Source organism: Mobula birostris, chromosome 29 (assembly GCF_030028105.1).
Source record: "Mobula birostris isolate sMobBir1 chromosome 29, sMobBir1.hap1, whole genome shotgun sequence".
Classification (NCBI taxonomy): Eukaryota; Metazoa; Chordata; class Chondrichthyes; order Myliobatiformes; family Myliobatidae; genus Mobula; species Mobula birostris.
This window is the reverse complement of record NC_092398.1, coordinates 27,245,487-27,273,142: the sequence shown is the minus strand read 5'-3', so window position 1 is coordinate 27,273,142 and position 27,656 is coordinate 27,245,487. Positions and strand designations below refer to the sequence as shown.

The 27,656-nt window shown below is 51.6% G+C and overlaps 1 protein-coding gene and 1 long non-coding RNA gene across 3 annotated transcripts in view; one reads left to right on the top strand and one right to left on the bottom strand.

Annotated features, from left to right (window-relative positions):
- Positions 1-8,824, top strand: part of irak1 (interleukin-1 receptor-associated kinase 1) — a 106,971-nt gene extending 98,147 nt beyond the window's left edge. The window contains exons 12-14 of one of the 2 annotated variants that reach the window (XM_072246501.1): positions 2,459-2,933; positions 4,455-4,580; positions 7,346-8,824. In XM_072246501.1, the coding sequence (XP_072102602.1) occupies positions 2,459-2,933; positions 4,455-4,580; positions 7,346-7,401 (657 nt within the window). In that variant the 3' untranslated portion in view covers positions 7,402-8,824. The remainder of the gene's footprint in view (positions 1-2,458; positions 2,934-4,454; positions 4,581-7,345) is intronic. The other variant, XM_072246502.1, reaches the window with a different exon arrangement.
- Positions 8,825-11,281: 2,457 nt separating this feature from the next.
- On the bottom strand, positions 11,282-16,041 carry LOC140190133 (uncharacterized). Its single transcript, XR_011883539.1, has 3 exons — positions 15,963-16,041; positions 14,753-14,843; positions 11,282-11,425 (listed from the first exon to the last, which is right to left on the bottom strand). It is a non-coding gene; the product is annotated as an uncharacterized lncRNA (long non-coding RNA).
- Between the last annotated feature and the right edge of the window lie 11,615 nt (positions 16,042-27,656).

The window sequence follows — 27,656 nt, the reverse complement described above, 5'->3', positions numbered from 1 at the left end:
TCTATGGAAAAAAGTACAGTCAAAACTCTTCAGCAGGACTGGAGAAAAAAGCTAAGGAGTTGATTAAAGAGGGGGGAGAGAAACACCAGGTGATAGGTGAAACCTGAAGGGGGAGGGATGAAGTAAAGAGCTGGGAAGTTGATTGGTGAAAGGGAGAGAAGGCCATGGAAGAAAGAAAAAGGGGGAGGAGCACCAGTGAGAGGCGGTGGACGGGTAAGGAGATAGGGTGAAGAAGGGAAAAGGGGATGGGAAATGGTGAAGGAGGGGGTGAGGGACATCACTGGAAGTTTGAGAAATTGATGTTCTTGCCATCAGGTTGGAGGCTACCCAAACAGAACATAAGGTGTTGTTTCTCCAACCTAAGTGTGGCCTCACCACAACAGTAGAGGAGACCATGGGTGGACATTCGGAATAGAAATGGGAAGTGGAATTAAAATCAGTGGCCACTGGGAGATCCCATGTTCTGGTGGGCGGAGTGTAGATGCTCGACGAAGCGGTCTCCCAATCTACGTTGGGTCTCACTGACATACAGGAGGCCACACCAGGAGCACCAGACACAATGAGTGACCCCAACAGTCTCACAGGTGAAGTGTTGCCTCACCTGGAAGGACTGTTTAGGGCCATGAATGGTAGTGAGGGGGGAAGTGCAGGGGCAGGTGTAGCACTTGTTCTGTTCGCAAGGCTAAGTGCCAGGAAGGAAATTAGTGGGGAGGAACGAATGGACAAGGGAGTCACATAGGGAGCGATCCCCGCGGAAAGCAGAAAGTGGGGAGGAGGGAAAGATGTGTTTGGTGGTCAGATACCGCTGGAGGTGACGGAAGTTTCGGAGAATTATTTGCTGGGCACAAAGGCTGGTAGGCGAAAACCTTATCCCTGGTCGGGTGGCGGGAGGATGGGGTAAAAGCAAACGTGCATGAAATGGCAGAGATGCGGTTGAGGGCAGCATTGATGGTGGAGGAAGTGAAGCCCCTTTCTTTGAAAAAGGAGGACAGCTCCTTTGTTCCAGAATGAAAAACTTCATCCTGAGAGCAGATGCAATGAAGTTGGAGGAATTGAGAAAAAGGGATGGCGTTTTTAGTAGTAGTAGGGTGGGACTAGGTATAGCCCAGGTAGCTGTGAGAGTCCGTGGGTTTGTAATAGACATCGGTGGATAAGCTTTCTCCAGAGATGGAGACGGTGAGATCGAGAAAGGGAAGGGAGGTGTTGGAAATGGACCAGGGTGGGAGTTGGAGGCGAAGTGGATGAAGTCGACAAGTTCAGCACGGATGCAGGAAGCAGCACCAATGCAGTCGTTGATATATCAGGTGCTCCCCATGTACCCGATGTAGGTTGGGAGACCGCTTCACCGAGCATCTACACTCCGTCCACTAGAACAAGCAGGACCTCCCAGTGGCTGCCCATTTTAATTCCATTTCCCATTCTCGTTTGATATGTCTATCCATGATCTCCTCCACTGTCGTGATGAGGCTACACTTAGGTTGGAGAAACAACACCTTACATTCCCTCTGGGTAGCCTCCAACCTGATGGCATGAGCATCGATGTCTGGAACTTCCAGTAATGCCTCCAACTCCTTCACCATTTCCCATCCCCTTTTCCCTTCCTCACCCTATCTCCTTGCCCGCCCATCACCTCCCACTGGTGCTCCTCCCTGCCTTTTTCTTTCTTCCATGGCCATCTGTCTCTTTAACCATCAACTTCCCAGCTTTTTACTTCATCCCTCCCCCTGTCACCTGGTGTTTCTCTTTCCCTCCTCCCACTTTTTAATCAACTCCTCAGCTTTTTTCTCCAGTCCCGCCAAAGGGTTTTGACCCGACTACTATTTTCCAAAGATGCTACCTGGCCTGCTGAGTTCCCCCAGCATTTTGTGTGTGTTGCTTGGATTTCCAGCATCTGCAAATTTTCTCTTGTTTGTCATTTAGATGCCAATGCACTGATGTAATGAAACAGACTCTATGAAGACACAGTCTTTTCTCACTGTAACTCAGTATGTGTGTCAATTCATAAATCAATTTACCTATCTTGATCTGTTGCCCTCAATTGCAGCCTGGCAGTGATGATATAAATACACTCTGGTGGGCTTGTTCCATCTTATAGAGCCTGTTCCCTACCTTGTACTGCCTCAATTATTTGTATGAACAGTCTGTAAGATCAGTTCTAATAAAGCAATCATTCATATTCCTTTTCTCTCTCTCCCTCCTCCCCTCTCCCCCTCCCCTCCCCTCTCCCCCCTCTTCCCCTCCCCTTTCTCCCCTTCCCTCTTCCCCTACCCCTTTTACCCCTCTCTACCCCCTCCCCTCCACCCCATCTCTCTCTCCCCCTTTCTGTCTCCCCTTCTCTCTGCCCGTCGCTCACTCCCTCCCTTGCTGCCTCCATCTCCCTCGCTTTCTTTCTTTCTCTCCTTCTTCTCTATCCTCTTCACTCCCCTCTCTCTCTCCCCCTCCCTAACCCCTGCTGCAGGTGTACGAGAGGCTGGAGGAGCTGAGGAACGGTCTGCGTTCACCGCCCTGCCAGGAGGCTGCCTCGCTATCCAACATCTCCGTGCCGGAGCTCTCCGAGAGACTGCAGCGCTCTTCGCTGAGCCCCGTGCAGAACACTTACCGCTTCGCTGCCGGCGACTCTCTCAGTCCCGCCCTGCGGTGCCCGTCCCGGGACTGGACTGCCGGCATCAGAACCGGCTCAGCCCCTGTCCCTGAGTGCACCCCGGGTTTCCCCTCCTCCGTGGCCAAGTTCTGCCAGCCCGTGGAGAGTGATGACAGTTCAATTGACCACGGCAGCGGCAGCCAGCACTGGAGTCTCAGCAGCTCCGCCTGGCTCCAACCCTCCCTGCGTCCAGCGGACACATCCATCCCGATGTCCGGTGCCCCATCCCGGCCTCCAGTCTTGGGGGAGCCCCACGGAGCGCACGCATCCTTCCTGTCCACCGACTCCCGAGGTGAGAGTGCATTTATCTAATGTTTCTAAATGTGTACGGCTATGGCTCTTCCCCTGCCTGCCTGCAGTATTTCCTGTGTCCGCCTGGGGTATTTTCTGTGTTTGCCTGTAGCTATCCCTGTGTCTCCTGTGTTCACCTGTAGCTATCCCCGTGTCTCCTGTGGTATTTTCTACGTTCGCCTGTAGCCATCCCTGTGTCTCCTGTGGTATCTTTCTGTGTTCGCCTGTAGCTATCCCTGCGTCTCCTATGGTGTTCTCTGTGTTCGCCTGTAGCCATCCCCGTGTCTCCGTGGTATTTTCTGTGTTTGCCTGTAGCTACCCCTGTGTTTCCCCATGGTGTTTTCTGTGTTCGCCTGTAGCTGTCCCCATGTTCCCTGTGGTATTTTCTGTGTTTGCCTGTAGCCACTCTGTGTCCCCCATGGTGTTTTCTGTGTTTGCCTGTAGCTGTAGCTACCCCTGTGTTTCCCATGGTGTTTTCTGTCTTCGCCTGTAGCTCTTCCTGCATGCTGTTTCTTAACTCTGCCAGTGACTTTCCTCCGCCTCATCCCTCACATCTTCAGCTCTGCCCCCTTTAATGACACATGGCTCCCCGTGCCCCGTACCCGGGACCCCCGAGCTGCACCCATCACATCCCAGTCCCAGCCCCTCAAGGCCATGTCTCTGCCCCACCCTCCCATGTGTCTTTGCTGGACCCCACTCTCCCCTCTTGGGCAGGGCCGCTCTCACTGGGCCCCATCCACTCGACGCGGTAACAGTCTGACCAGACACCATTCGTCCAGGCGGCCGTCCACACAAGCCGCAGCTCGAGACCCCCGCCCCCAGCCCTGCACTCCGGGAGCTGGGGGAGAGCGAGGGAGCCTCATTTTTCCCAACTCCTTGGTCTTGCTGATGCTGAGCATGAGGTTGTTGCGACACCACTCAACCAGCTGATCTGTCTCGCTACTGTACCCCCTTGTTTTGCCCTGAACTCACCCCACAACCCATGCACTCACTTCTGTTCTCCACATTTATTGCTTATTTATTATTGTTTTTGCACAGTTAGTGACTCCTGCACGTTGGTTGTTTGTCTCTGTCATGTGAGGTTTTTCATCGATTCTATTGTGTTTCGTTCTATTTACTACGAATGCCCGCAGGAAATTGAATCTCACGGGGTGTTACGGTGAGCCAAAATGATCAGCACCTCGTGGGTCAGCTGAAACCAGTTCCAGGCTGACTCTCACTGATTGGTCGTTGTCCTAATCAAGGATTCAATTTTTCTGGGGTGAACCATTTAAATAGTCGTGCTGCGGAGTGTGAGTTTGAGTAGAGTTTAGGGGCTGGTGCAGTTTCACTGAATAAAGGGTTATCTTGAATTCCCGCTTGTTCTATCGTCTGGCTTCGGGTCTCGTCAGTAGTTACAGAACACGAGACAGGGTAGTTCAGTATATGGTGAACTTTGAACTAACTCCAATCATCCATACACCCATCTCCCCGCCCCAGGCAGGGAATCCACTACTGAAACCTCTTCTTGTCTCCGCCACAGTTTCGTCCTTGCCGTCCCGGCAGATCGTGGTAAACCCGGCCAAGCAGAAGATCCTTCAGCAGTTTGCACTTTATAACGCGGGGCAGATCAACAGCAGCGAGCTGCTCTCCTCTGCAGCAAGGCAGGGTAAGGGGGAAGGGGCGGGGGTCAGGGTGAAAGCAGGAGACCGTTCAGTGCTGCAGGGACGTGCTCGAACTCCTTCATGAAGCTTCACACAGATTCCCCTCACCGGCCGACACATAACACAGCCTGGTACGCATCGATTGGTTGTACGTCCATAAAATTACACTAGACACAAGAGTTTCTGTACGTAACTGACTGAAAGGAAATGACAAAGTAGTGGTGATGGCCGGTTACTGGGTGGAGGTGTTGATCAGCCTTACTGCCGGGGGAGAATGTTTGAGTCTGGTGGTCCTGGCGTGGAGGCTACGTAGCCTCCTCCCTGATGGGAGTGGGACAAACAGTCCATGAGCAGGGTGGGTGGGATCCCTCGTGATGTTACTGGACCATATTATTTCTGTTCTGGCCTCCCTCCACTGGCTGCCAGTACAGTTCAGAATTGATTTTAAGATTTCTCCTGTTTGTTTATAAAGCCCTAACTGGGCTGCCCCCCCCCCCAACACTTATATCACAGACCTCCTAACCCCTTATTCTACAAAAGTTTGTACTTCCAGGTCCCTCAGGTCGGCTGACTTGGGGCTCCTGGCTGTCCCGCGATCTAAATTTAAGTTCAGGTGTGACCGTGCCTTTGCTATCGTAGCCCCTAGACTGTGGAACAGCATTCCCCTCCCTGTCAGATCTGCCCCCTCCATCGACTCGCTTAAATCCAGGCTCAAAACTTACTTTTATTCAATAACGTTTGAATCCTCCTGATATGGCTGATTTTTGGCTTGTGCCTAGGCCCTTGTGTTGTTTCTTTTGTGTCTGTAAGCTGTTTGCCTTGTTGGTTATGTCTGTGTTTCTCGTATTAGTAATTTTAGCTATTCTGCTCTGATCTGTCAGCACTTTAGTCAACCTGAGTTGTTTTCAAATGTGCTGTATCAATAAATCCGACTTGACTCTTCCAGAACCTTCCTGTACACATGGTTGATGGTGGATAGGCTAGTGCATTGGGCAGTCTTGACTACCGATCCCAGTACAATTGTAGACTGGAGGGGAGAAGCAGCGAATAGGAAGGGCACTGGAAGGGGCTGCAGAGGGGGAGTCAGTGGCAGAGCCAGGGAAGACGGACCACTGCACTGCGGCAGAGACGGAGCACCGTGCCGCGGGAGCAACGAGGAGGGAGCCCCATGCTGTTGGAGGGGTGGCGAGGAGGGAGAGAGCGGTGCTGGGAGGGTGGGGGCGGATGGGAGAGTGTTGCTGTGTGAGGGGGGGGTCGAGGAGGGAGCCGCACGCTGTTGGAGGGGTGGCAAGGAGGGAGAGCGGTGCTGGGGGGGTGGGGGCAGATGGGAGAGTGTTGCTGTGTGAGGGGGGGGTCGAGGAGGGAGCCCCACGCTGTTGGAGGGGTGGAGAGAAGGGAGAGCAGTGCTGGGGGGGGTGGGGGCGGATGGGAGAGTGTTGCTATGTGAGGGGGGTCGAGGAGGGAGCTGCACGCTGTTGGAGGGGTGGCGAGGAGGGAGAGAGCGGTGCTGGGAGGGTGAGGGGGGATGGGAGAGTGTTGCCGTGTGAGGGGGGGTCGAGGAGGGAACCTCACGCTGTTGGAGGGGTGGCGAGGAGGGAGAGAGCGGTGCTGGGAGGGTGGGGGCGGATGGGAGAGTGTTGCTGTGTGAGAGGGGTCGAGGAGGGAGCCGCACGCTGTTGGAGGGGTGGTGAGGAGGGAGAGCAGTGCTGGGGGGGTGGGGGCAGATGGGAGAGTGTTGCCGTGTGAGGGGGGTTCGAGGAGGGAGCCCCACGCTGTTGGAGGGGTGGGGAGGAGGGAGAGAGCGGTGCTGGGAGGGTGGGGACGGATGGGAGAGTGTTGCCATGTGAGGGGGGTCAAGGAGGGAGCCCCACGCTGTTGGAGGGGTGGCGAGGAGGGAGAGTGGTGCTGGTGGGGTGGGGGCAGATGGGAGAGTGTTACCACATGAGGGGGGGTCGAGGAGGGAGCCCCATGCTGTTGGAGGGGTGGCAAGGAGGGAGAGCGGTGCTGGGGGGTGGGGGCAGATGGGAGAGTGTTGCCGTGTGAGGGGGGGGTCAAGGAGGGAGCCACGTGGTGAGGAGAGGCAGCGATCTATCAGTGAAACAGACATAATCCCAGGAATAATAGGGCTGACATCTCAGGGCCTGTACTCACTGGAGTTAACGAGGATGGAGGAGGAGATGGGCAGAATCTCACTGAAACTTATCGAATATTGAAAGGCCAAGATAGAGTGGATGTGGGGGGGGGGCTCTGGGATCAGAGGGCACAGCCACAGAATAGAAGGATGTCCTTTTAGAACAAAGATGAGGAATTTCATTAGCCAGAGGGTGGTGAATCTGTGGAATTCATTGCCACAGTCAGCTGTGAAGGCCAAGTAATTGGGTATATTTAAAATGGAGGTTGATAGGTTCTTGATTAGTCGGGGTGTCAAAGATTATCAAGAGAAGGCAGGAGAATGGGGTTGAGCGGGAAAATAAGTCAGCCATGATAGAATGGCAGGACACACTCAATGGGCCGAATGGCCGAAAACTGCTCCTGTACCATATTGACTTGGTCGGAGGTGGGATTCAGGCCAAAGCAGGCAGGTGGGATGGGCTTCGATGGGATTCTTGGTTGGTAGGGAGGGATTGGACCTGTATGACACTGTGACTCTTCCCTAGTTTGCGTGCGGCCGGGCTTTAGTGCTTCCCGCGAGGAGGCGTGGGTCTGGGAAATGCGGCCGCAAGCTCGCGGCCTCAGCGGTTAAAGCTGTGTCTGTTTTCCCCTTTCGCAGAGCGCTGGTCCGGACTCAGCTGCAGGGCCCCAGAGGAGAGCGATGAATTCGACTGAGGATTTCCATCCCCCTCCTCCCCCACCAACCCCTGGTGTGGGAGAGATGGGCCTGAGGTATTCAGAGCGCTGGAGGACAGATCGGTTCCCGTGCTGTGCTGATATAGGAGAGGTCAGCTCACGGCTCCTGCCCCCAAGGAATCCAAGCCGGCAACTTATTCGACACTCCCTCTCTCCCCCTGGCTCCCTCCCTCCCGTCTCACTTCCCTACCTCCCTCCTGCCCACATCCATCCTTTACCAACTAATGAGTTCCCTCTTCTCCACCCCCCACCCCTCCCCATCTCTCACTGCTTCCCCTCCCTCCCTCCTTCCTCCTCCCATTCCCCTCCCTCTCTAACTAACAGACTGCCTGCCTCCCTGCCGCTGACGGACCCTCTCCTCAATCTGGGACAGGACTCCTCCGCATTGGGACCCTTGTCCCGGGACTGCGACTGTGTCTCTGTCTCCTGCGGAGGAAGAGGTGAGGCCGTGGGGATGTTGCTGGACGGTCGACCCACCACTCATCCCAGTCCACGTCGTCCCGGGATCTCCAACAGCAAGGCGGGGAGACCTTCTCCCCAGGGGCAGAGGCAGAGTTCGGCCACGCTGGAGCGCAGGAGAAGGAGGGGCGACCTCGTGGACATTTATGAAATCACGAGGTGGACGGTCGCAGGCTTTTCCTCAGGGTCAGAGTGGAATGCACAGATACGTGACAGGCGAGAGACTGAAAAGAGATGACTGTTTCACTCAGAACGAGCTGCCCGTGGGGGTACAGCTGCAGCATTTAAAAGGCATTTGCACACAAGGGAAGAAGTCTGAAGGCTGATGGGCTGAACGAGGAGACAGATGCTGTGGTCAGCATGGTCCAGTTCAACTGAAGATCCTGCTTCTTCAGCGCACACACGCACAGACACATACGCACTCTCACATACACTCTCTCACGCACGCTCTCTCTCGCTGTCTCACACGCTCTCTCACACACACTCTCTCACACGCACTGTCACACACTCTCATACACTCTCTCACGCACACTCACATGCACTCTCTCACACAAACACACACGCTCTCTCTCGCACTCTCACTCTCTCTCGCGCTCTGTCTCACACTCTCACACTCGTACACACACACACATAAGCACATGTGCGTACATACATGCACACATCTCAAAGGGCAGTAAGTAACCGGCTGTTCATTTCCAGGAACGGCAGCCTCTCAATAAAGAAATTGCTTCCCAGCTGGTGCCCGCTGTGTCTGTGTGGTGGGGAGCACCGTGGCAGCCGGAGAGGGCAGCAGTCTACATCGTCCCCCCAACCTGCAGTTCAGCAGGGAGGTTTTTGACACACAAGATGATCCCGGCGCGATACCCACTGTGAGTTTGACTCTTGGACGGCGCCTGTAGACGGGCAAGCGGTGCCCCTCGTTCCGCTGTGTTTACCCCGCAGGTTGCAAGGATGACAAGGCGTAGACCAGCAAACCAGACTCACTGAGAGAAGCACACACAAAATGCTGGAGGAACTCAGCAGGTCAGGCAGCATCTGCGGAGAGAAACAGTCAACATTTCGGGCCGAGACCTTTCATCAGGACTGGAGAGGAAGGGGGAAGGGGGAAGAACCCAGAACAGGGTGGGAGGGGGGTGTGGGAAGGAATGCAAGTTGGCTGGAAACGTCGGCAGTTCTTTCCTCCAGCCTTTCGTGTGTTACTCGGGATTTCCAGCATGTGCACAATCTCTTGTGTTTATGAATTGAGAGGAAGCGGTGCGGTGTGGGATTTTCCAGTGTCGGATTGAGTGTATAAAAGATTCAGGATTGTTTGGGGAGGTGGGGGGTGGTTCAGCGGCCCAGGGACGCGCTCAATCTCCTCAGGAAGCTTCGCACAGACTCTCCTCACCAGCCGGCACACACAGCCCGATATTCACGATTGCAGTTTGTTTAGGATCTCTCCCAGTACGCAGGTACTGATGAGAATGAACTGATTGTTACTGCAACACACATCAAAGTTGCTGGTGAACACAGCAGGCCAGGCGGCGTCTCTAGGAAGAGGTACAGTCGACGTTTCGGGCCGAGACCCTTCGTCAGGACTAACTGAAGGAAGAGCTAGTAAAAGATTTGAAAGTGGGAGGGGGAGGGGGAGATCCAAAATGATAGGAGAAGACACGGGGGGGGGGGGATGGAGCCAAGAGCTGGGCAGGTGATTGGCAAAAGGGATATGAGAGGATCATGGGACAGGAGGTCTGGGGAGAAAGACAAGGGGAGGGGGGGAAACACAGAGGATGGGCGAGGAGTATAGTCAGAGGGACAGAGGGAGAAAAAGGAGAGAGAGAGAAAGAATGTGTGTATATAAATAAATAACGGATGGGGTACGAGGGGGAGGTGGGGCATTAGCGGAAGTTTGAGAAGTCAATGTTCATGCCATCAGGTTGGAGGGTACCCAGACGGAATATAAGGTGTTGTTCCTCGAACCTGAGTGTGGCTTCATCTTTACAGTAGAGGAGGCCGTGGATAGACATGTCAGAATGGGAATGGGATGTGGAATTAAAATGTGTGGCCAGTGGGAGATCCTGCTTTCTCTGTCCGCCAGAGAAAGCAGGATCTCCCAGTGGCCACACATTCTGGTGGTTCGGAAAGGACATCGGAAGCTGTTGGCGGGGGGAGATGTTTGAAGCCGGCCCATCGGGGCGCGATGTTATGCCGGGTCTTAACCAACAGCAAGATCAATCTAACCCTCCCCTCCTTATAGACCGCTGTCTGTAGCCGAGTGCCGGTCTGAGAACGGTGATACAGTTTCAGGCAGGAACAAGACGTCGGGAATATTTACAACGGAGCTTCATAGGTTCCTGATTTAGGCCTCGTAGGTTACGAGGAAAAGGCAGGAGAACGGAATGGAGAGAGATAATAAATCAGCCAGGGTGGAATGGCGGAGCAAACTGAATGGACGAATTCTGCTCCTGATTTCTGGTCTGGCAGGCAGGAAAATGGAGGATTTGTGTATATGATTGCGAGCATGGTTCCAGAGGACGCGGATTTAAGATGCGATGGAAAGGTGTGCGGGGCAAAGTGTTTTTTTCCGCTTAGAGAGTGGTGAATGTCTGGAATGTGCAGCCGGGGGTGGCTGACACGATAGAGGGGCTCGAGGCTGTTATAGACATAAACATCGGGGGGGGGGTGTAGATTTAATTTAATTTGCCATCAGACATGGGGGAGGGGGGATGAGGAGCCTGTTTCTGTGTCGTACCCGCTCTCTGTTCCCAGATGCGCAGCTTGAAGTGACAATGTTGTCAGCGTGGCACAATGTGTCACTGGTGCAGTGTATCAGATAGAAATGGGTTCGGCTCCGGGAGGCAGCGTGGCGGGCATGGACGAGGTGGGCCGAATGGCCTGCAGCCTCTCCCTCGCGGCCGGCCCCATTTCTGTGGGAGGTATCGACTCGAACTGGAACCGTTCTGCCTGGGTTCACTCGGCCGGGGCCCGGCTCCGCTCTGCGCAGCAGTGCGGGTGTGGAGGGGGACCCAGGCAGGACGCTCCCTGTTCGGAGGGCGACGGGCCCAAAACCACCCGCCGGGGATCTTGTGACAAAGCAGCTCCGTTGGAAGGACGGTGCCGAGGTTTCTCCTTGCGGGGTCGGTGCCCAGGGATCTCCTCGGAAGAGGGTGGTTCTGGTGGACCTCACTGAGGGGGGTGGCACTGATGGGAGTTCCGCTGGGAGGGGCAGATCTGGGGGATTCCCTAAAGGTTAAGTTGGGGGTGAGGAAGGCGAAAGTAATGTTCACATTCATTTCCGGAGAACTGGAATATAAAAAAAGCAAGATATATGCTAAGATTTTGTAGGACATTGGTGACGAGGGTTCAGTGGGGCAAATGCGACCCTATAGAAAAGACGCAAACTCAGAGATTCACTGCCAATTGTTGCTTTATTCGTCACTACTTCTACAAAGGTTGAAGAGAGCGGGGCTCGCGGAGTTAAACCACCCTCGACACGCCTCGTTCACGTCAGGCGATGCATTGATGTGCGGCGAGGCCGAAGGGGAAGGCGGTCAGTTTCCCTGTCCTAGAGGGTGAGAGAGGAAGGGAACAAAATAGAAAACAATTAGGCGAGGCGTTGGCTGTTCCCATTCCCATTTCACTCCCACTCCCCCCGACTCCTGATACAAAGATAGTGTTCAGGAAGCAGAGAGGCTGCCGACGGACTTAGCCAGATTAGGAGAACGGACAAAGAAGTTGCTGATGGTATAGTGTTGGGAAGTGTATGGTCTTGTTCTTCAGTGGAAGGAACAAAGGTGCTGATTATTTTCTAAATGGGGAGTGGAGTTCAGAAATCTGAGGTGCAAAGGGGCTTAGAAGTCCTCGTGCAGGATTCCCAAAAAGTTAACTTGCCGAGAGCGGTAAGGAAGGCAAGTACGATGTTGGCGTTCATTTCGAGAGGACGAGAATATAAAGCGGGGATGTAATGCTGAGTCTTTGTCAGAGTATAGTGGGCAGTTTTGGGTCCCTTATCTACGAGGGAATGTGTTGGCATTGGAGAGGGCCCAGAGGAGGTTTAGCAGAACGATCCGGGAATGAAAGGGATTTAATTAATTAATCTATTTAGCAATACCACCCCACAACCCCAATTAACCCTAACCTAATCACAGAATAATTTAGTCTTTGGACTGTGGGAGGAAACCGGAGCACCCGGGGGAAACCCACGCGTTCCACGGGGAGAACGTACAGACTCCTTGCAGAGGATGCTGAGATTGAACTCCGAACTCGGAGCGCCGCAAACTGCAATAGCGACGTGCCAACTGTCTACACTAGGGGGCGCCATGACAGTACAAGGAGCCTTTGATGTATCTGCCTCTACCGACATCCCAGGCAGGATATTCTAGGCACACACCTATACTTTGTACTTTATAGTCACCAAACAATTGATACTAAAACGTACAATCGTCACAGCGATATTTGATTCTGTGCTTCCCACTCCCTGTGTTTTTTAAAAAATGTACCTCTGGTATCACCCTCATACATGCCTCCAATCACTTTAAAATTATGCTCCCACTGCCACCCTAAGAAAAAATCTTAAGACTGTCCACTCAATCTATACCTCTTATCATCATGTATATCTCTATCAAGTCATCTCTCGCCCTCCGTCACTCCAAGAGAAAAGGCCTCTCTTGCTCAACTTTTCCCTGTTGAACATTCTCTCTAATCCAGGCAGCTTCTTGGTAAATCTCCTCTGCACCCTCTCTAAAGCTTCCACACCCTTCCTAGAATGAGGCGACCAGAACTGCACACAAGGAGTATTGTGGACTTAGCAGGGTTTTACTGGACTGCAATGTTACCTCACAGCTTTTAAACTCTATGCCCTGATTAATGAAGTGAGCTGATCAGTGGACTGTAACAGTGCTGAGACAGTGTTGACAAAGCTGGGAATCCTGGGGACCTGATGCCCCAAAGTCTCCCCCATTCTGCAGGGCAAAGGTCAGGAGTGACTCCCCACTTGCCTGGTGGAGTTAGTCCATGCACTCCACATCCACCACATCACCTTTCCTCCATCTACAAGTCAGGAGTGTGACAGGACAGTCGTCATTTCCCCTAACCCCTAACCTTTGTAGTTCTTTCTGTATTTGAATAAAGTTTAGTACGTTAGTGGGGAAAAAACTTTCTCTACTCCCCTGGGTGGAGTTAGTCCATACATTCCACATCCATGACATTACTTCTCCCCCATCTACAAGACAGGAGTGTGATGGAACACTTCCCCACTTGCCTGGCTAGAGATAGTCCGTGGACTCTGCTTCCGCCACATTACCTGTCCCCTGTTTACAAGTCAAGCATGAGAAGAAGCACTCCCTCTCAGAGGATGTCCTGGTATGCTTGCTCTTGGGCCTGGCCAAGAAGGCCATTCACAGGTCAGGCAGTGGGCTGTCGAGGGCTCTGCCTGAGCTGACTGCCTGCCCTCTTCTGGGGTTACATTCGTGCCAGGGTGTCCTCAGAGAGGGAGCATGTGATTATTATGGGTGCGGTGAATGGTGCCCCCCCCCCCGGGGAATTGAATGCATTATAGTTGGTAATACGGCATTTTAACTTGAATTCAGTAACTATTATAATCTCTAACCTTTGTATACGTCTTTTGTATTTGAATAAAGTTGTGTGCATTTGTCTACCTCCCCCCACATCTACCAGTCAGAATCCTGACACCATCCAGGACAAGCAGCCTGCACCCCACAAACACCTCCTCCACCATTGCTGCACAGTGACCACAGCGCACAGCATCTGCGGAATGCACTGCGGTCAGTCCCCTTGGCTACTCCGACAGCATCTGGGCATCACACCATGGTCAGACCCCCAGCTACTCCAACACCATCTGGGCATCACACCATGGTCAGTCCCCCTGGCTACTCTGACAGCATCTGGCATCACACCATGGTCAGTCCCCCGGCTACTCCAACAGCATCTGTGGAACGCACTGCAGTCAGTCCCCCTGGCTACTCTGACAGCATCTGGGCATCACACCATGGTCAGTCCCCCTGGCTACTCTGACAGCATCTGGGCATCACACCATGGTCAGACCCCCTGGCTGCTCTGACAGCATCTGGGGAACGCACCGTGGCCACTCTTCCTGGCTACTCTGAACCATCTCCTAAACCCGCCTGTCTCTCCCTCCAAAGACAGCGAGCACAGAGGAATGTCTCCACCTGCAGGTTGTCCCATCCGAGTCACACCACAGTAGAGGCAGATACATTAGTAATATTTAGAAGACTCTTTGGATACGCCTCTACCAAAGGCAGTGTAAGGCACTCCTTCCCTCCACTAGCCTGCAGGTCACCCTTGGGCAAGGGAAGGTGTAGCACCTGATTAGCCTTCCCCCCCCCCCCCACCGATCAAGGTGATGTGAAGCCATGGCAGCAGGCGATACAAGTCCAAGTCAGCAGAAATCTCTGAAGAGTATTGATAATGACTGGGGTCACCCGTCTTGTAAAGACACCGCCCAGAAGAAGGCGATGGCAAAGCAATTCTGTAGAAAAATTTGCCAAGAAGAAGCATGGTCATAGATAGACACATAATGAGATGTCATACAGCACGGCACATGATGATGTCATACAGCATAGCACATAATGATTATGGTGACTGGAGGAAAGTATAAGTGGGATGATGAGATATTTTTATTTTTACAGGGTGCGTGGAAGATGATGCCAGCAGTGGTGGAAGGGGCAGATACATTATGGACAGTTAAGAGACAGCACATTGTAGTGAACCAAATGGCCTGTACTGTGTTGTAATGTTTTCTAGGGGCAGTTCAGGAAGGGTGACACACAATCCTGGCAACGACATCAAAGTCCACACACACCCCTCCCAGCAAATAAAACACAGCGCGGAGTAAAGAGAGAGAGAGACTCACCTCCCAATCCCAGCAGGCTGTCAAACAACTGCAACAGCAGATCTTGGTACTGCTGAGCGTCACCCTCTCCCGCTGGCAACTGGGAGGGCGTCTGCTTCAGAAACACACCTTGGTGTTAGCAGGGAGGAAAATACCCTTGCCTCACTTTACCCCAACCCCCCCCCCCCCCGCCTCATACTCCAGGGAGCAGAAAGATGCCCTGCCTTGTGCTTTTCTGGCTGTTCAGGCACATACACTGGGTACACACTCCACTGAACTGTTTCCTTAAAGAGGCCATTTGGCCTATGTATTCTGACCCCCCTCCCCAGAGCAACCCCATTCCCCAATTCTGTCTTTCCCCTAACCTTCACACTATAATGAGGCCCCTCACCCCCTGCATCCACACCGACTCACCAACACCTAGAGTGGTTTACACTCAGTGATTAACACACCAGGTCACTGGGACGTAGGAGGAAACCAGAGCACACAGGTGGAGTGGGAGGAACATGCAAGAAAAAGGAAAGACGGGATGACTGCACGGACAGGCTGAAGAATAGGATCCCTTTGAGACACACATTACATTACACATTCATGCATGCAAGCGCTTCAGACCAGCAAAATGCTGTGGGAGTTCAGGACTTCACTGGGGGACAGTAAGGTTCCACAGGGTTTATTGATTGATAATGAGAGCTTGCTGATGGATGGTGAGGGATCCCTGATGAATTGTAAGGGTTGGCTGATGGATAGTAAAGGTATGTTGATGGGCATGAGATTTTCCTTAAGAATTGTAAGAGTTGGCTGATGGACAGTAAGGATATATTGATGGGCAGTGAGAGTTTCTTGCTGGATTGTAAGGGTTTGCTGATGGATGGTGAGAGTCCCCGATGAATAGTATGGGTTTGCTGATGGATAATAAGAGTGGTCTGATGGATAGCGTGGGATCGCCGATGGGAGTGTGGAGGGGTTGACAATGAGAGCTTACTGATGGATGGCGAGGGTCTCCTGATGAATTGTAAGTTTTTGCTGATGGATGGTGAGGGTCCCCTGGTGAATTTTAAGTTTGCAGATGGATGCGTCCTCTGATTAAGTGTAAGGGTTTGCTGACGGATGGTGAGAGTATACGGATTGACAATAAGAGTGGGCTGATGGATGGTGTGGGATCACCGATGGGAGTGAGGAGGGGTTGATGACGGGCGATGTGCATTCAACAGGCCGGGACAGATGAACCCACCCGCTGCAGCGCAGGGTCACGTCGATCTCCCTCCACCTGAAGGAACATGCTGTCGTACACCTCCCGCCTTGCACTTGGTTTCTGGGAAGATACAGTCAAAAACACCATTAGTACCCTTCGCTCCCCTGTAGCACCCACTCTCGGACCATAGGAGAGCGTCCGTGAGCGCCGGGACGCGGATCACAGAGCTTATGTTCTCATTGCTGTAAAAGTACTCCAACCAAGTTATGGGAAATGTTTCTCCCTCTGCGGGCTCTGCCCCGCTGGCACGAAGCAAGAAGGGCGAAGGAGCATTAGAATTAAATGACGGTACAGACCCAACACTTTACAACGTCGAAGCGAGGAACCGGGCACGCCGAGATGGAACGCATGCGCAGTCGAAAGCCCGCGACCTCAAAAGCCTTCGCTAGGAGTCCCAATCGATTCACCGCGTTATCGATTGGACGCATGCGCAGTGGAAAGCCCGCGCCAAAAGGGGTAGGCGTTGCTATCGATCGGACGCATGCGCACTCGCCACATTCCAGCAATCGGTCCGATGCGGTGCATCGGAAGCGAGATTGCGGCGCACACCCACCACAGAACCGCGGCCGCTCCCCGAGAGAAGATCGCCCTCACCGAAGTGCTCCGGGGTTGGGGGTGGAAGCTGACGCCCGCCTCTGCCTCGAGGGCGAGGGAGGCGAGAAGCGCCGCAGACAGCAGGACGACGAGCAGCCGAGCACCCTCCATTCCGAGACCTGGGAGCGGGGTGGAGAGAGCGAGAGAGGGGCAGGGAGGGAGGGAGGGGGAGAGAGAGGGGCAGGGAGGGAGAGAGGGGGAGGGAGGGAGAGAGAGGGGCAGGGAGAGAGAGAGAGGGGAAGAGAGAGAGGGGAAGGAGGGAGAGAGAGGAAGGGGAGGGAGGGAGAGAGAGGAAGGGGAGGGAGGGAGAGAGAGAGGGGAGGGGGAGGGAGAGAGGGGAGGGGGAGGGAGAGAGGGGAGGGAGAAACAGGTGGGAGGGAGAGAGGGGCAGGGAGAGTGAAGGGAGGGAAAAAGAATGGGAAAGGAGAGGGAGAGTGCGAGGGAGGGAAAAGGAGAGAGGATGGTAAGGGAGGGAGAAGAGGAGGGTGAAGGAAAAGGAGAGAGGGTGGGGAAGGGGAGGGAGAGGAGGGAGGGTGGTGAAGAAGAAAGGAAAGGAGAGAGTGGAGAGGGAAAAGGAGAGAGAGGGTGGGGAGGGAGGGATGTAGAGGTGGGAAGGAGAGAGGGTGTAGGTGGGGGAAGGAGAGGGAAATAGCGAGTGGGAGGGAGGTGGATGGAGAAGGAGCGAGAGATGGGGAGGGAGAGGGGGAAGGAGAAGGAGAGAGGGGGATGGAGATAGAACGAGTGAGAGAGGGACAGGGAGAGAGAGAAAAGAGGTTTGGGTTTAGACTCTCCACACGCACAGCAGTGAAGCAAGGGAAACCTGCATTGCCATAGTGACCTGCCCTGCTCCTACCCGCTGCCTGTGTATGGAAAGATTCCACAGAGCAGTGGGGGTCGTGCACGTGAGCCGGTACCTCCTGGTCCTTGACAGGGGACGCCAGTCCACACCAGTCAGGGGATCTCACACTCTTTAGCACCCCAAACTGTAACCCACCCCCACTCACAGGGAGACAGGACTTAGGCTGAACTCACCGGAGACCCACCCACAGTGTGGCGTCCTACTCCCATCACCCCTCCTGCAGCGCAGTGCTCCCTCCTCACCATGCCTCCCACAGAATAATATCATCTATATAATAAACCCATGAGCCCCTGGATCCGATCCTAGCCTGAACCCCACTCCTGGTGATCTGTTACTCATATATGTAAACCCTGGATTAGATCCCAGCCTGAAACCCACTGCCAGCGATCTATTACTCTGTATAAACCCCTGGATTAGATCCCAGCCTGAAACCCACTGCCAGCGATCTATTACTCTGTATAAACCCCTGGATTAGATCCCAGCCCGAAACCCACTCCTGGCAGTCTGGTATTATGCAGAATAAACCCCCTGAACCCCTGGAAGCCACTCGGGGGCTGGGGTCTGTTATTCTAAATATAAACCCCTTCCCTGAACACCTGAATTAATTCCTAGCCTTTAACTCACCCCTGAGAACCTGCTATTCTATATATAAACCCCGAGCTCATGGATTAGATTCCAGTTTGTAACCCACTCCCAGGGTTCTGAACCCCTGGACTAGGACCCAGCCTCTGCCCTGCCTGCATCTCCCAACACTGTCAGTACCAGGCCTGGCAGTTTCAGTCTCCAGTCTATGCGCACTCACCTGTCTGCCTCTTCTGACCAAGTGAGTCAGTGGATCAGTGGTCGTGCACGGGGCTGGAGTCCACCGGGGGTTATTTGTACCCGTGGGCCAGCGGAAACTCTAATCTGTGAACGGTGCTGGGGGTGGATGGAATTCACGTGGCCTTCAGTCCCAGTGTTTGACATTGCTTTGGTGCCCGGCAACCAAGGCCAGGCAGCTGCCCAGGGAGCGCGGGATGTTTACGGATTCCTGGAACGACGGGTGGTGGACCTGCTGCTGCCTGGGCCGATGGGAATGTAGCGGGAGATGGAGAGTGGAGAGATGGGTCGGGGAAGGGAAGGAGAGGGGTGGTGGGGGGAGTGTGAGGATAGAGGAAAAGGGGGAGAGAAGGAGAGAGGAAAGGGAGAGACAGAGCGAGAAAGGGAGAGAGGAATGTAGCGGGAGATGGAGAGTGGAGAGATGGGTCGGGGAAGGGAAGGAGAGGGGTGGTGGGGGGGAGTGTGAGGATAGAGGAAAAGGGGGAGAGAGGAAAGGGGGAGAGGGAGGAAAGTGGGAGGGAGAGAGGTAGAGATAGAAGGAGAGTGGGGAGACAGGTCTGGATAGAGGAAAGAGAGAGAGGGATAGTGAAAGTGGGGAGAAGGAGATAGAATTGAGGGGTAGGTGCAGGTTGAAGAAAGGGGAGAGGGACAGTGTGGGTGGGAGAGGGGAAGGGTACGTGGAGGAGAGAGGGTGAGTGAGAGTGGAGGGGCAGAAGGGGAGGGAGAGAGAGAGGGAAAGTGGAGGGGAGAGGAAGGGGATGGGGTAGGAGGATTTAATGGGGAAAGGAAAAGGAGGGGAAGGGGAACACAAGATGAAGAGAAGGAGAGGTGGGGATGGGAAGAGTGGGGAAAGGTGTGGAAATCATGGTGAGAGGGCCGATGGGTGTCCTCTGGTTGGGATGAAGAGAGGGAGTACACGGAACACACCTGTACTTACACACGCAGAACCCCCCCCCCCCATTCTCCCTCCTCCAACTCTCCCTCACTCTCCCTTTGTCTCTGCTTCTCCCTTCCTCACCCACCGCCACCTCCCTCCCACCCTTACCTCTACCTCCACTCTCCCTGCTTTCTCTTCCCTCACAATTCCTCTCTGATTCTCTCCCCTCCCTCCTTCTATCCCTCCTTTTCTTTCCATCTCCCTCTCTATCTCTCTCCCACCCCACCCCGTCTCACATCTCACTGTCGCAGATCTGTTTCCCAGCCCTCCCTGTCTGTTTCCCACTCTGTTCATCCCTGTCCGACACCAGCCCTCTCCCTCTCTCTCTTCTGGATCCGGCCTGGAGTGGGTGAGCTCCGGTGGGATCTTCAGCTGTGCGTGGCATCGCAGGTCTGATGGTGAGGATCCTTGACGATGTTTTCGTGCAGCAATAGTGCTCTGTGGTGGGGAGGGCTTTGCCTGGGATCGACTGGCTTTCCCATTCTATGAGCCACGCAGCACGAGCTCTAAGGAGAGGTGGGATAAACTCGTGTTGTTTTCCCTAGAGCAGCAGGAACTGAGGGGAGAGCTGACAGAGGTTTACACGTATAATACCCTAGTTAAGGTTTCTGCTCCATGCTGTGGGGTATTTTCATTTCAGCAGTTCTCTGCAAAAGCAGTGTGTCCCGCTGGTAAGGGTGTTTTGGCTTTGGCTAAGGATAAGGAGCACGTTGTCCAACTTAGGAATGTTGTGTCAGCCGGTCAGGAATGGGAAGATTCTCGAGAGCTGGGCGGGAGGAGTTTTCTGAAGGGCAGTCATCTGGTTTGGGGTCTTTTGGCGGGAGGTACGGAGAGACGAGCACCAGGGAAGACGCCTGGAGGATCCCATCCGAAGGGGTGACCCTGTTACAAGGAGAGCCCCACAAGGCAGAGGATTCCAAGAAGGGAAGTTCTACCTGTGGTTGGTGAGGAGAATTCAGCGCTGTGAGTAAAGCTCCTCCCAGCCACTACAGAAGTAAGCTTTAGCATTTAAATGCCCTTTTATCTTTCTCCAAGTGGTTAAGGCATTGGACTAGCGACCTGAAGGTCGTGAGTTCGAGCCCCAGCCGAGGCAACGTGTTGCGTCCTTGAACAAGGCACTTAATCACACATTGCTCTGCGACGACACTGGTGCCAAGCTGTATGGGTCCTAATGCCCCTCCCTTGGACAACATCGGTGTCGTGGAGAGGGGAGACTTGCAGCATGGGCAACTGCTGGTCTTCCATACAACCTTGCCCAGGCCTGTGTCCTGGAGAGTGAAGACTTACCAGGCGCAGATCCATGGCCTCGCAAGACTAACGGATTCCTTTTTTTAAATCTTTCTCTGTTAAGTGTTTGATAAAGTTGAAAAGATAAATACACTTTCTTTATAATTTTACGATCTGTCATTTCTGGGCTACCGATAATTGTGTACGGGCAATATTTATGCAGCATTCACACAAATCAAGATTCTTTTAATCACAACATCCGGACATTCCTGTTTGGTTGAATCCTAAATCACTCTGACCCGAGATGTATATTGATCATGAAGGGTGGCCTTCTCACCGGTGAATCACGTGGCTGTTAGCGGAGTTCGCCAATGCACCAATTTGGTGTACAAGCCCCGGTGAGAGGGTTGTATAAAATTATGAGAGGCATAGTTAGAGAGCCAGTATCTTTTTCCAAAAGGCCGATATGTCTAATGCCAGAGGGCATGCATTTCAGGTGAGCGGAGAACAGTTCAAAGGAGATGTGCGGGGCAAGTTTGATTTTACACAGAGAGCGGAAGGTGCCTGAATACTCAACAAAATTAAAAATCAGAATCAAGTTTATCATCACTGATGGATGTTGTGAAATTTGTTGTTTTGCAGCAGCAGTAGAGTGCAAGGCATAAAATACTATAAATCACAATAAGAAATATATAAAAATTAAACAAGTAGTGCAAAAATAGTGTGGTGGTGTTCATTGTCCATTCTGAAATCTGATGGCAGAGGGGAAGAAACTATTCCTAAATCGTTGAGTGTGTCTCTTTAGGCTCCTGTACCTGCTCTCTTGATGGTAGTAATGTGGAAGTGTTGGCTTATGAGGGTCCTTAATGATGGATGCTGCCTTTTGGAGTCATCACCTGTTGAAGATGTCCTCAATGCTGGAGAGGCTGATGCCTGTGGAGCTGGCTGAGTTTGCAACCCTCCGTTCCTGTGTAGTGGCCCCTCCATAACAGACGGTGATGCAGCTGGTCAGAATGCTCTCCACCTGCAGGAATTTCTGAGAGTCTTCGGTGATGAACCAAATCTTCTCAAACTCCTAATACAACCGCGGTCACGCCTTCTTTGTAATTGCACCAATACATTGGGTGCAGGTTAGATCTTCAGAGATGTTGACAGCCAGGAACTGGAAACCTCTCAGACAGAGGCATACGCTAAACTGAAATCTGATATCACACTCCAATACAGTCACTCAGGGTGGGTGGGCTTCAGCTTTGCGGGCGTGAGCATCGCCAAAAGCCTCTCCTGGCCCAACCACGGAGACTCCATGACAAAGAAAGCTCACCAATGCCTCTAATTTCTCAGGAAGCTATTTGGCATGTCCCTGTCGACCCTCACCAATTGTTATTGCTGCACCATAGGGGTGGGTGCTGGAGTGGATGCATGTTTCTACCAATGGAGGTGTAAGTCACCCTTGGGTGAGTTGTAGCACCTGCTTTGCTCACCCTCCCCGGTCAGGGTCACTTGAAGCCATGGGAGCAGGTGGCGATGAGCAGCCAGTGCAGATCACAAGTCCTGGTTAAGTGACCACTGACACCAGGCAGACGATCTCCGAAGGGTATTGATAATGGTTGGGGGGGGTCACCCATCTTGTAAAGACACTGCCCAGAAGGTGGCAATGGCAAACCACTTCTGAAGGAAAATTTGCCAAGAGCAGTCGTGGTCACGGAAAGAGAAAATAATCAGATGGAAGACCATGATAGCCCACGTCACACGACACAGCACATAATGGTGACGAGGGTGCATAGGGAGCATCCTATTCAGATGCATCGCGGTTTGGTACAGCAATTACTCTCCTGTGCCCGCAAGAAACTAGACAGAGTGTAGACACAGCTTAGCACATTTCAGAATCCAGCCTGTGTCTACACTTATCACTGTCTCAAGAAAAAAATGCCAAAGACTGCCCCCCCCAGGCATTCTCACTTCTCCCTCTCTCCCATCAGGCAGAGGATACAAAACCCAGAAAGCAGGTACCACCTGGCTCAAAGGACAGCTTCTACTTCACTGTTATCGGACAATTCAGTGGTTCCCTTGTATGATGAATTGGATACTTGACCTTACAATCTACCTCGTCGTGACCTTGCGCCTTATTATCTATCTGCACTGCACTTTCTCTTTAGATGTTACACTTTATTTTGTTAAGTCCCTACAAAAGACTGTTAGAATGGCTGAGGGGATCATAGGGGTCTCCTACCATCCATCAGGGACATTTACCAGGAGTGCTGTGTACCATAAGATATAGGAGCAAAATTAGGACATTTGGCCCATCGAGTCTCCTCTGCCATTTCATCATGGCTGATCTAATTTTCCTCTCAGCCCCAATCTCCTGCCTTCCCCCCGTATCCCTTCATGCCCTGACCAATCAGGAATTTATTGACCTCTGCTTTAAGTATACAAAAAGACTTGGCCTCCACAGCTTCCTGTGGCAATGAATTCCATAGATTTACCACTGACCGGCTAAAGAAATTCCTCCTCATCTCTGTTCTAAAAGGACAGCCCTCTATTTTGAGGCTGTGTCCTCTGGTCTCAGATGCTCCCATCGTAGGAAACATCCTCTCCACGTCCACTCCATCAAGGCCTTTCACCATTTAATGGGTTTCGATGAAGGAAATTTTCTGAGTTTCAGTGAATACGGGCCCAGGGCCATCAAATGCTCTTCATATGACAAGCCGTTTAATCCTGGAATCATTTTTATGAACCTCCTTTGAACCCTCACCAGTTTCAGTACAACATTTCTAAGGTAAGTGGCCCTAAACTTTTCACAATATTGCAAGTGAGACCCCGCCAGTGCTTTATAAACTCTCAACATTACATCCTTGCTTTTATATTCCTGTGCTCTTGAAATGAATGCTAACATTGCATTTGCCTTCCTCACCACTGACTCAACCCACAAATTAACCTTTGGGGAATTCTGCATAAGGGCCCCCAAATTCCTTTGTGTCTCAGATTTTTGTATTTTCTCACCATTTAGAAAACAGTTAACTCTTTCATTTCTTCCACCAAAGTGCATGACCATGACACTGTATTCCATCTGCCATTTCTTTGCCTATTCCCCTAATCTGTCTGTCCTTCTGTAGTATCCCTGTGTCCTCAAAGATGCCTACCCCTCCAGCTATCTTTGTATCATCTGCAAACTTTGCAACAAAGCCATCAATTCCATCATCCAAATAATTGACACGTAATATAAAAAGAATCAGTCCTAATACAGACCCCTGTGGAACACCACTAGTCACTGGCAGCCAACCAGAAAAGGCTCCCTTTATTCCCACTTCTACCTCCTGCCAATCAGCCACTGCTCTATCTATGCTAGAATCTTTCCTGTAATACCATGGGCTCGTAGCTTGTTAAGCAGCCTCACGTGTGGCACCTTGTCAAAGACCTCCTGAAAGTGCACAACATCAACCGATTCTCCTTTGTCTATCCTGCCTCTTATTTCTTTAAAGAATTCCAACAGATTTGTCAGGCAAGATTTCCCCTTGAGGAAACCATGGTGACTACAGCCTATTTTATCATGTGCCTCTTCCTTAAAAATGGACTACAACATCTAATCTTCCCAACCACTGCAGTCAGAGTAACTGGCCTACAATTTCCTTTCTTCTGCCTCTCTCCTTTCTTGAAGAGTGGAGTGACATTTGCAATTTTCTGATCTTCCAGAACCTTTCCAGAATCTAGGGATTCTTGAAAATCATTACTACCTAATCTTTTCAGCCACCTCTTTCAGAACCCTGAGATGGACACCAGCTGGTCCAGGTGACCTGTCTACCTTCAGACCTTTCAGTTTCCTGAGAATCTTCTCTCCAGTCATGGTAACTTCACACACTTCATGATCACCGACATCTGGAACTTCCACCATACCGCTGGTATCTTCTACTGTGAAGACTGATGCAAAATTCTTAATCAGTTTGTCTGCCATTCCTGTCCCCCATTACGACCTTTCCAGCATCGTTTTCCAGCAGTCTGACCTCTCCTTTACACTTTATGTATCTGAAGAAACTTTTGGTACCCTCTTTAATACTATTGGATAGTTTACATTCGTATTCCATCTTTACTTTCTTAATGCCTTTTCAGTTGCCTTCTGTTGGTTTTTAAAGGCTTCCCAATCCTCTAATTGCCCACTAAGTTTTGCTCTATTATATGCCCTCTCTTTGGCTTTTATATTGGCTTTGACTTCCCATGGTTTTGTCTTTTTAGAATACTTCTATCCTCTTTGGGATTTATATAACTGGTACTTTCCAAATTTATTCCAGAAATTCCAGCCACTGCTGCTCTGCCATCATCCCTGCCAGTGTTCTTTTCCAATTAATTCTGGCCAGCTCCTCTCTTGTGTCTCCCTAATTTCCTTTACTCCACTGTAATACTGATACATCTGGCTTTAGCTTCTCCTTCTCAAATTTCAGGGTGATCTCGATCACATTGTGATCATTATCAGGGTTCTTTGACCTTAAGCTCTCCAATCAATTCTGGGTCATTGGAGAGCATCCAGTCAGAATAGCTGATCCCCTTTTGGGCCCAAACATGACCTGTTCCAAGAAGCCATCTTGTAGGCATTCTAGAAATTCCCTCTGTGGACTCCTGCACCAATCTGATTTTCCTAATCTACCTGCATATTGGAATCCCCCATGACTATTGTAACATTGCCCTTTTGGCATGCATTTTCTATCTCCCGTTGGAACTTGTAGACCACATCCTTACTACTGTTTGGGGGTCTGTATAGATTTCCCATTAGGGTCTTTTTAACGTTGCAGTTCCTTAGCTCTATCCACAACACCTTCCGACTCTGTGTCACCTCATTCTAATAGTTTAATTTTATTTTTACCAACAGAGCCACGCCACCCCCCCTGCCTTCCCACCTGTCCTATCGATACAATGTTAATGGCTTGCAGATTAAGCTCCCAGCCATAACCTTCTTTCAGCCATGATTCAGTGCTGCCTACAACATCATACCAATCTGTAACTGTGTTACAAGTTCATCGACCTTATTCCGTATTCTGCCTGCATTCAAATATAACACCTTTGGCCCTGGATTCACCTTTTTTGATTTTGTCCACCTTTTACGCTGCAACTCATCCTGTTGGCTGCAATTTTGCCCAGTCATCAGCCTCTCCTTGCTAGGAGTCTCACTACACATCGCCTCTGTTTGTAAACCTGAACCTGTGTAGGCAGGGCCCTTAGTATTATCAAGGATTCCTCCCTGTGCCCACCCCCCGCCATCCATCCAGCATCCCCTTTGACTTTCTACTCTCAGGCAGGAGACTCCGATGCAGAAAGACGAAAACAGTTTCTTTGCTCAGGATTCTGGACTCCCTGCCGCATCGCAGTCGAAGTGTCACCGGATAATTTGTACTGTGCCCTACAATACTGTATTTAATTAATGCCTTTTACTTTGTTTATCTGTGCATAATTCATTTGTAGTTTTAATTCTTACTTTCCTAAGTTATTGTGTGTTACATGTACTACTGTGCTTTACATTTCTGGAGAAATGTCGTCTCGCTTGATGGTATACGCGTATATAGTTAAATGGCAATAAACCTGACTTGACTTATGGTTTTACCTTGTGCTTCCTCAAAGCACTGAAGAAGAAGAAGAAGAAAGCCCTTAACTCCCAGTGGAGTCATCGGAATGCCATCATGGCTGCGTTTTTTTAGCAGGCTTTCTTATTTTTACGAGGCCGAGTTGCTAGCTCGACGCTCAACCCAGCACGGATGGAAATCGTGCAAGGGAGCCGGCTGGATTCGAACTCGGGAACCTTCACTCTGAAGTCCGGTGCTGATGCCACTACACCACCAGCTGGCACACCTCAAAGCACTGATGTGATGAAATGATCTTCATGGTGGCCTGGAAAGCAAAGCTTCTCACTGTACCCTGATACATAAACTGATATCCTGTTTCAGACATAAACCAATTATTTTACATCTGTCAACTACCCATCGCCAACAGGCAGAGCTCAAAGTAATTTTATTATCAAAATACAAATACGTCACCATATACCACCCTGAGATTCGTTTTCATGTGGGCATACTCAATAAATCCATCATAGAATAATATTCCCGCCGCTGTTCGAGAAGAGTTTGTACGTTCTCCCCGTGACCGCGTGGATTTCTCCGGGTGCTCCGGTTTCCTCCCACAGTCCAAAGACGTACGGGTTGGCAGGTTAGTTGGTCATCGTAAACTGTCCTGTGATTAGGCTAGCGTTAAACACAGGGGATTGCTTGATGGCTCATAGGGCTGGAAAGGCCGACTCCACACTGTATTTCAATAAATAAATACATAACCAGAGTAGAATCAATGAAAGATTTTTTTCAACCAGTGTGCAAATGCAAAAAGAAAGAATAGTAATAAATTTTCATCATCATCGTTATGTGCTGTGTCGTATGACATCATAATCATGTGCCGTGTTGTATGACGCAGGCGATCATGTGACCGTGACTGTTCCTGGCAAATTTTTCTACAGAAGTGGTTTGCCATCACCTTCTTCTAGGCAGTGACTTTACAAGACGGGTGACTCGAGCCATTATCAATACTCTTCAGAGATTATCTGCCTGGTGTCAGTGTTCACATAACCTTACACTTCCTTTGGTAGAGACATATCCCCACCCCGCCACCTGTAAGCAACAAATATCGAGTACATGAGATGACGATTCCTTGAAAGAGAGTCCATAGGTTTGTGGAACAGTTCAGGGATGGGACAAGTGAACTTATCCCCACTGGTTCAGGAGCCTGATGGTTGAGGTGTAATAACTGTTCCTGAACCTGGTGGTGTGAGTCCTGAGACTCCTGTTCCTTCTTATGGGGAGTGGGGACAAGTCACAATGGCCACCTAAACCACTGACCTTGCACATTGTTGGGACATGCGATGAAACTGGAGCATCTGAGTGGGTGGGGGGAGATTCGACAGGGTCACAGGGAAACACACACACAATGGCAGAGTTTGGAATTGAACCTGTTTCTCTAGCACAATGAGACGGCAGCTCTATCCACTCCCATCCACAGACTGCAAGAGCTTTCGCTGCTGTTATTAAGACTCTGGGCGTGAACCGCATTGAGATTCCACCGTTGCTGTGATCTGGTTCCCTGCATCTTGGCTCAGATTCCAGGGTGGGGAATGTGGGATTCCTTCTGTCCCAGGAGACCCACGCAGAGGCACAGATAGAGATGTACACGTACACGCATATGCACAGACACAGACAAACACAGGCACACT